The sequence below is a fragment of the Mustela lutreola genome, chromosome 11 (genome assembly GCF_030435805.1).
Source record: "Mustela lutreola isolate mMusLut2 chromosome 11, mMusLut2.pri, whole genome shotgun sequence".
In the NCBI taxonomy this organism is placed as follows: domain Eukaryota; kingdom Metazoa; phylum Chordata; class Mammalia; order Carnivora; family Mustelidae; genus Mustela; species Mustela lutreola.
The window spans coordinates 93,445,054-93,454,311 of record NC_081300.1 but is presented as its reverse complement, the minus strand read 5'-3'; the positions used below and the strand labels follow the sequence as shown (position 1 = coordinate 93,454,311).

General features: G+C 46.0%; 1 protein-coding gene across 1 annotated transcript; it reads left to right on the top strand.

Annotated features, from left to right (window-relative positions):
• On the top strand, positions 1-3,842 carry LOC131811576 (disintegrin and metalloproteinase domain-containing protein 1a-like). The gene has a single exon (XM_059140232.1). The coding sequence runs from the start codon at positions 68-70 to the stop codon at positions 2,855-2,857; it is 2,790 nt and encodes a 929-aa protein (XP_058996215.1). The 5' UTR covers positions 1-67; the 3' UTR covers positions 2,858-3,842.
• Positions 3,843-9,258: the final 5,416 nt, after the last annotated feature.

Sequence of the window (9,258 nt, the reverse complement as noted above, 5' to 3'; positions counted from 1 at the left end):
GGGTCTCGGCATGCCTGGGAGAGCTGTTGCTGTGGGACATAGGCCACACAGCTTCAACTGACTCACAATGGCATTGTCAATGCTAGCCTCTTTGAGAAACTCTTCCTCTATATTGCCTTCACTATGGAAGAACCAAAGGGCCTTGAAAGAGGGTAAGATAAAGTTTCAGACTTGGGCTCAGCAAAAGAGGGACTTCAGGCTGGGACCAGTGCCAAAAACTTCGTGTGTTACATTGGGGATTGTGTTGCTGTTGGTGATTTTCCTGCCAGGCTTGTACTGTGACCCTGGATCTGTGTATTACTCTTCTTACGAAACAGTCATCCTCAAGAGTCTGACAGTCAAGGGAAGGGAAGACCCAGGGGAAAAGGCATCCTATACACTAGTAATGCAGGGCCAGAAGCAGGTGATTCAACTGAAGGTGAAGAGAGACTATTTTGTGAATAACTTTCCAGTCTTCAGCTACCACAATGGGGTCCTGGGGCAAGAAGTGCCTTTCATCTCGCATGACTGTCACTATGAAGGCACCATCGAAGGAGTCCCGGGTTCTTTTGTTTCCCTCAACACCTGTTCAGGCCTCAGGGGCATCCTGATTAAGGAGGGGAAGGCCTATGGCATTGAGCCCAGGGACACCTCAAGACAGTTTGAACATGCGTTGTACACCATGGCACCCCAAGCTCGAGTGTCCTGCAGCGTCACTTCCAAAGGCAGCCAAGTGGTGTCCACCAGCCGGCAGCAAGGGAGCAGGAAGCCTCGCAGTCTACAGGCCCTGCCGTCCTTTTGGTCACACACCAAGTACGTGGAGATGTTTGTCGTGGTCAGCAACCAGCGCTTCCAGATGTGGGGCAGGAACGTCGATGAGACAGTCCAGAGAGTAATGGACATCACTGCTCTGGCCAACATCTTCACTCGGGGCATAAACACCCAGGTGGTGCTGGCCGGAATGGAGATCTGGACCGAGGGGGACCTCATCGAAGTCCCAGCGGACTTGCGAGTTACACTGAGGAATTTCAATAGCTGGAGACAGGAGAAGCTCTTCCCCCGGGTGAAGCACGATGTTGCCCACCTGATCGTGGGACATCACCCTGAAGACGATGTGGGACAGGCATTTCTCAATGGTGCCTGTTCAAGAGGCTTTGCAGCCGCTGTTGAATCCTTCCACCATGAAGATGTCCTCCTGTTTGCGGCGCTCATGGCCCATGAGCTTGGGCACAACTTGGGTATTCAGCACGACCACTCGGCCTGCACTTGTGAAGATAAACTCTCTTGCCTCATGCATGAGAACATCACTAAAGAAAGTGGCTTCAGCAACTGCAGCTCTGACCACTTCTACCAGTTCCTCCGGGAACACAAAGGGGCCTGCCTGTTTAACAAGCCGCGGGCCCAAGGTCGCCTGCGTAGGCAAGCCACGTGTGGAAACGGTGTGTTGGAGGTGAATGAGGAGTGTGACTGTGGACCTGACTGTGGTAATAACCCGTGCTGTGACGAAACATGTAGGCTGAATGAGCATGCACAGTGTAGTGACGGACTGTGCTGTTTTAATTGCCAGTGGAGACATAAGGGTTTCATGTGTCGTTCTGCGCTTGGAGAGTGTGACCTCCCAGAGTATTGTGATGGTTCCTCTGGAGAATGTCCCAGGGACCACTATAAGCAAGATGGTACATCGTGTGATATGATTCACTATTGTTTTATGGGCCGGTGCAGGAACCCTGATACTCAGTGCGTGGGTATATATGGGTCACCTGCAAGGTCAGCCCCAGAAGACTGTTATATTTCCATGAACACGAAAGGGAACCGGTTTGGAAACTGTGGCATTGGGGCTTCAACTAGTCCAAAATATTATAAGTGCTCTGATAAGAATATATTTTGTGGGAAACTTATATGTACAAATATTAGAAAAATACCAGAAGTCAAACACCAGCATACACTAATCCAGGTTCCTCATCAAAACGACTTTTGCTGGAGCATGGATGCCTTTAATGATACTGATATCCCTGATGATGGAGACGTGGACACTGGCACTCTTTGTGCCCCACACAAAGTCTGTGTGAATTACTCCTGTAGTGATCATGCCGTGCTTAGGTACGACTGTGAACCAAAAGAAATGTGTAATGGGAAAGGAGTTTGCAACAATTTAAGGCACTGCCATTGTGAGGCTGGCTACGCCCCCCCTGACTGCAAAGCTCCAGGAAATGGGGGTAGTGTGGACAGTGGTCCCCCCGGCAAATCACCTGATGAAAATCTAAGTGTAGGAGGAAGTGGCATTCTTACTAAACGGAAGAATGAAATGAATTTTTTTTACAAGGTGACTTTCATACTACCCTCATTTCTTTTGCTAGTATTGTTGATTTTAGTATTTTCCATTAGCTTTAAGGCTGGAATTGAGTCAACAGAGATGCCAGGAGCCTCCTCAGAGGAGACCACAGAGACTACTGAGGACACAGAGGACTTACCACAGGACTTAGGAAAGAAACCCACGGATATCTCAAAGATGGGTCCAGAGGGGGCTCCAAAGGAAGCCCCACCACCAGAGGAGGCACCCCCACCGCAGGAGGTCACCCCACCACAGCAGGCCCCCCTGCCACAAGAGGAGCCCCCACCACAGGAGGCGCCCCCTTCCCAGGAAGTGCCCCCTTCCCAGGAGGCGCACCCACCCCAGAAGGTCCCCCAACAACTGGTATCCCCACCCCCGGAGGGCCCTTCACCCCCGGAGGCCCCTTTACCTCCAGAGGCCCCTCTACCCCTGGAGACCCCTGCACCCCCGGAGGCCCCTGCACCCCCAGAGGCCCCACCACCTCCAGAAGCCCCACCGCCCCCGCAGGCCCCACCTCCAGAAGTCCCAGGAGGGTCTGCACCATAAGAGGTAGCAGGTGAAGGACAGGTATAACCGAAGGTATAAAAATAGTGAAGGAAGAAACCAAATACATCAAATATCTCAAGCACTGAGGGGAGATGAGAGGCTCATAGAGGCAAAGGTGAAGTGAGAACTGATGGCTCCAGTGCTCTAACTGGACTATATAGTATAGAGAAACATAGTAATCTGGGAGGAGCAACCCAGGTTTTAATATTTACTTTAGCATTTCGGTTATACATTGATACATGAAATCAAATACAAAATATTCTGTAGTATTGCCTTATCCCATTTCATGAAACAATATATTTAACCTTTTCTCATAGATCATTGTATCAATACCTTGTATCATTTGGCTCAATTTCTGAGCTAAAATTATTTTTCAGGGCATACCATCTTCCATCTACATTGTTTGACACAACTGTATTATCTGTAACTATCCTGGGATTATTCACCCATGTCACATTAGTATATTATTTTAGGAACGTTATCTACTGAGTACTCTAATTTACTATGACAGTTTTTATTCATGAAATACTGGTAATTTAAAATAAATAAAGGCAATTTTTCGATGAAGCATCACCACAGACTCGATGCAGCCTAGTAACTGGGGTTTATAAAATTGGGGCTCTCTGGAAAGAGCTGGATCTGATTCAGGGATCCAGGTGAATGGGGCAGGGTAGACAATGGAGGCCAGGGGACAGACACATACACAGTGTTGAATTCATTTGAGTTTTGTTTATTCTCTTGATTTTTTAGTTTCTATATTAAAGTTGATATTTTATCTATTGACAATTCATGGGAACCTCTAAAATTACAGGTAACAATACATGAACTTTGTGATAACTTATGCGTCATGGTTTAAGAAAAGCCTACAGACAGGAAACTTTAAGACTGTTGGAACAAAATGGTACCAATACATCAGATCCCCCAACTATTCAGAGTCCTACTGCAGTATTTACATTTTATGTAACAATGCATGAAAAAAAAGAAACATGATTTTTATTCTAAAACAGATACAATTTTAATCATCTTTATTGTCATGTTGTTTTTATGACCCATGTCAATATCTAATGGGTGTTTTACAAAAAACCTCAAGCATAAGAGAGAAGAGTAGAAACTATCTTTCCTAAACACCCTGAGAGCTCTTCTCCTTGGATGCTAAGAGCATGAGAGCTGTGTAAGCTTGGCATCTTGTGTTCTCCTAGCCTAACAAATCCAACTCTTCTCTTCAAAAGAAGAGAACCTTCTGATTAAGGGGCCTTTCATCTTCCCTCTCCCTAAATCTCAAGTGTTACTCTCTGGCTGGTTGGTCTTAGACACCAAACTTCACTTCCTTGGGCCTAGGTTTCTGCCTCAGTAAGATGGACACACAAAGGACGCCTCTCACAGACTGGCTGAGAGATTAAGTTGGGTGACGTGTGTGACGGTATCGAGTGCACTGCTTGGCATACAGCGGGTACGCAGATCAACACTGATTTTAGGAGATCTAAAATCAACTGTGTCAATGGATGTAAGAATGTATGAATTGTACGTTGTTCAGCTATGGTAAGATCTACCACTACCGAGTCACAGTACTGAACTTCCTTTATACCTCTGACATTCTGATCTATCACGTACATGATCATTTGCAAACACATTCTACTTCCCCTCCTAAATTGAAAATCTCTGCGGGTGAGGAGGAGTAAGATTTGGCTGATGTGTCAATCTCTGCCTTGGGCCCAGTTACAGGTAAGCCTGGTAAGGACTTTCTTCCTTTCCTTAGAGCCCTCCTTTCAAGACCATGTGGCATTAAAAGCAACCTGCTGCTTGGACCCTAAGTCAAAGATTCCAGCTTTCTCCCTCTTCTGACCGCATCCTTAGTCCTTAATGTGCAAATGGCTCAGGACAGGCCAACTTGCACATTCGTGGCTTGCTGTCCAATCTCGGTGCTTTTTACACAAGTCCAACTGGACTGTGAAGCTGACATGTCACCTCTCCTCATTCATTCATTCAACCACTGCTGAGTCCTTACCTATGAACTGTTGTACTAGTACTAGGGACATGGAAAAAAAGTAAGACAAAGCCTCTGAACCAATGAAAAAGAAAAAAAAAAAAAAAAGACTGCAAACCTGGCACCAACAAAAAGATAACTCCATGATGCGTCAGGCTGTAATATGTGTAATGGAGCAGAATGAAGCTGTGCAAGGGGAACAAGAGTGATGTGAAGGTGGAATTCTATTTGAAGCCAATGGTCAGAGAGGGGAAGAGCCCATCAGGGAGAGGGAAGTCGAAGTGGAAGGGTCCTGAGATGGGAGCATGCTTGGCATGTCTGAAGAGCAGCAAGGAGGTCAGCATTATCTGGACAGAGTGGGCATGGTGGAGTAGCAGTTGAGGGCTGTGGATGGAGACAGGTCACGTGAAGACTTGGTAAGGGCTGGTAAGGACTTACGTTTCTATTTCAGTGGAGATGGGAAGCATAGAAGGCCTCCTTGCTGCTCTTCAGACATGAAGAGCATGCCCAGGTGGGCATGGCAGCTAGGCAGCAAGAAGACTGGGTCTGGAACTCAGGAGGAAAGTCAGCCACAGATGTCTATTTGAGAGTTGCCAGTCCAGAGATGATATTCAAGCCACGGGACTGGTGGCCACTGCCCAGGGAGCAGAGCCAGCAGACAGAGAAAGGAACAGATCCAAGGACTGGGTGAGGGCTTAGCTCCAGGGTGCTCCATGTGTAGGTGTTGACAAAATGAGGACTCAGGAAAGAAGTGGGGGGAGGAGAAGTGGCTGGTTTGGTAGGGGAACCAGCAGGAGAGAGTGCTGTCCCAGTGGTTCCAACTAAGAAAGTGTTTCTAGGAGAGACTTACACAACAACACCAGTCCATCTGCAAATTCTCGTGGCTCTACTTTCAACATCTATCCAGAATGAGACCTCTTAACCACCACTGCCACCGACCCCCACTCTCCGGCACACTGTAAGCCATCATCAATTCCTTCTTCCCTTCTCCAACCACAGAAGTCTTTAACTGGTCTCTCTGCTTCCACTCTGGCTCTCCCTCCTAGCATCCTGTTTTCCACTCAATGGACAGAGTGATTCTTTTCCAAAGGTAAGTCAGAACACTCCGATCATCTTTTAAGTCTTAACAGTAGGTCCAAGGAGAGGATCGAGTGTTGATCATTTGATTTGACAATGGAGAGTTATTCATCGGTATCCTGGAGCAGAGCAGTTTGGATGGATGGGTGGGAATGAAAGCTTATTCTACTGGAGTCAAAGTGTCAAGGGTGAGCCAAACAAACATTTGTGTTCCACTGTCATCAGTATTCAGAGAAACACAGATCATATAGCCGCACAAAGATGTTGCTACACAACCACAAGACTGGCTATTAAAACTAAAAATTCCAGGGCATCTGGGTGGCTCAGTGGGTTAAAGCCTCTTCCTTCGACTCAGGTCAAGATCCCAGGCTCCTGGGCGCCTGGGTGGCTCAGTGGGTTAAGCCTCTGCCTTCGGCTCAGGTCATGATCCCAGGGGCCTGGGATCGAGTCCCGCATTGGGCTCTCTGCTCAGCAGGGAGCCTGCTTCTCCTCATCTCTCTCTCTGTCTGTCTCTCTACCTATTTGTGATCTCTCTCTCTGTCAAATAAATAAATAAAATCTTTAAAAAAAAAAAAAAAAAAGATCCCAGGCTCCTAGGATTGAGCCCCACATCCGGCTCTCTGCTTGGCGGGGAGCCTGCTTCCCCCCCCTTCTCTGCCTGCCTCTCTGCCTATTTGTGATCCCTGTCTGTCAAATAAATAAATAAAATCTTAAAATAAAAAAACTAAGAAAACGAAAAATTCCAAGTGTTGCTGTGGAAGAGCAGAAGCTCTCGTAAACTGCCTCAGAAACATAAAGTGGCATGACACTTTGAAATAGCACTTTCAATTTTCTAGTTACATTTATTTTCTCTAGTTCTCTATAACTTAGCTCTTTTACTCTTTGTCAAATGCCTTAGAAATTTCTGCTTATGTGCATCACGTTACTGGACAATAGTGGTCATAAGAAGGACTCTGCATAATATTCCAAAAGGAAAGAGCCCTGTGTTCACAGATAATACAATGAATGTTGTGATGGATCCACACACAGAAATACAAGGGTAGAACAATGTGGCAGCGAATGAACTATGGCGGCACTGAACAGGGTAAGTAAGTGTAACCTTAAATACCACGTGGAACAGAAGAGGCCATGCTGCATTCCTCCGGATTCGTAGGAAGTTAAGAGGTAAAATGGGAAGCACTCCCAAAATGTTAAAATTAGGTCCTCCAGAAATCCCCTCCTCCATACAAACAGTTCCCTCACAGGCAAAAAGAGTTAACACCCACCTTTTGGAGGTGTGGGAATTAATCCAAGACACTGAACCAGTGAAGCTTCTTTGTTCAAAAGTGGGTATAAAACGGCTGAATCCTGGTAAGAGCACTGAGCTATGTCAAGTTTTAATTGCCTTAGTCCCATATCCCTCTCCCTCAGGTCCCCACTAGCCTTGAAAAACTGCATCATAGCAACCAGGGTAGCTGTGAAACAGGCAGCCTACACCCCGTAGAATGGGCAGGACAGTTCACAGCCCCCCCAAAAGCACCATGGCCATAGAGATGTTACTAATTTTATGCCTGGCAGTTCCCCAGAAAATCCCCCTTCAGAGGACTTGTCTTGCTATAAACTCTTAGAAGAAAACATAAGGAAACCTTTCACGGCACTGGATTTGGCCAAGGTCCCTCTGAGGCATGATACCAAAGGCATAGGCAACAACAACAACAAAAAAACAGACGAAATGGACTGAATGAAACTTTACAATTTTGTGCATCAAAACCCACTCCTGACACAGGAAAAGGGCTACCCACAGAATGGGAGAAAATATTTGCAAATCAAGTGTCTGTCTGATAAGGGATTAATATCCAGAACATACAGGGACAGTCCTACAACTCACCACCACGAACAACAAAAGGAACGACCAGATTCAAAAAATGGGCAGAGGACTCGAAGAGACATTTCTGCAAAGAAGATACACAAATGGCCTACGGGCACATAAGAAGATGCTCAACATCACTCATCATGAGGGAAACGCAAACCAAAACTGCAGTGCGATACCACCTCCCACACATGAGGACGGCTACCGTCCAAAAAACAGACGTCCTATGTTGGTGAGGACGCGGAGTAAATGGGAACCCATGTGAGCTGCCAGTGAAAATATAAAATGGTTCCTCAAAAGATCACAAATAGACTTGCCATACGAACCAGCAATTCCACTCCTGGGTATACACCCCAAAGAACTGAAAGCAGGGTCTTGAAGAGCTGTTGGTATGTCCGTGTTCATAACAGCACTATTCACAATAGCTAAAACACGGAAGCAACCTAAATTTCCATCGATGGATGACCAATGGATAAGCGAAATGTGGCGTATACTTACAACAAAACACTATTCATCCTCAGAAAGAAAAGAAATCCTGATGTGTGCCACAACAATGGATGACCCTCAAGGACCTTATGCCAAGTTGAAATAAGCCAGTTCCTAAAATATGAGTCTTGTATGAGTCCACTCATAGGAGGCACCTAGAGTAGTCACAATCCTAGAGACAGGAAGTAGAATGGTAGTGCTAGGGGATGGAGGCAAATGGGCAATGGAGATTTACAGCTTAATGACTGTAGAGTTCCAGTTATAGGTTTTAAGATGAAAAGGAATCCTGGAAATCAATAGTAGTGAAAAATATATTGGAAGGAGAAATGGAATACTTATCCACTCTTAGAGAAACACAGCACTGAGAAAGTGAAAAGATGGCCCACAGGATGGGAGAAAATATTAGCGGATCATATATCTGATGGGGACTAGTACCCAGAAAAGATCAAGAACTCTTACCAGAAAAAGATGTCCAATTTTAAAAGGGGACAGAAATTGGAAGGGGAGGTGAACCATGAGAGACTATGGTGTATGAAAAACAATCTGAGGGTTTTGAAGGGGCGGGGGGTGGGAGGTTGGGGGAACCAGATGGTGGCTATTAGAGAGGGCACGGATTGCATGGAGCACTGGGTGTGGTGCAAAAACAATGAATACTGTTACACTCAAAAGAAATAAAAATTTTTTTTTTTAAAAAGGGCACAGGCTATGAACAGACATTTCTTCAAAGAAGACAGATCGATGAGAATGTAAAGGATGTGCAATATCATGAATTGTCAGAAAAGTGCACATCAAAACTAAAATGAGGAGCGCCTGGGTGGCTCAGTGGGTTGAGCCGCTGCCTTCGGCTCAGGTCATGATCTCGGGGTCCTGGGATCTAGCCCTGCGTCAGGCTCTCTGCTCAGTGTGGATCCTGCTTCTCTCTCTGCCTCTGCCTGCCTCTCTGCCTGCTTGTGATCTCTGTCTCTCTCTCTGTCAAATAAATAAATAAATAAAATCTTAAAAAAA

Bases quoted from the DNA above. Each gene is read 5' to 3' on its own strand.
- LOC131811576 (XM_059140232.1), top strand. From the start codon at position 68: ATGGCATTGTCAATGCTAGCCTCTTTGAGAAACTCTTCCTCTATATTG.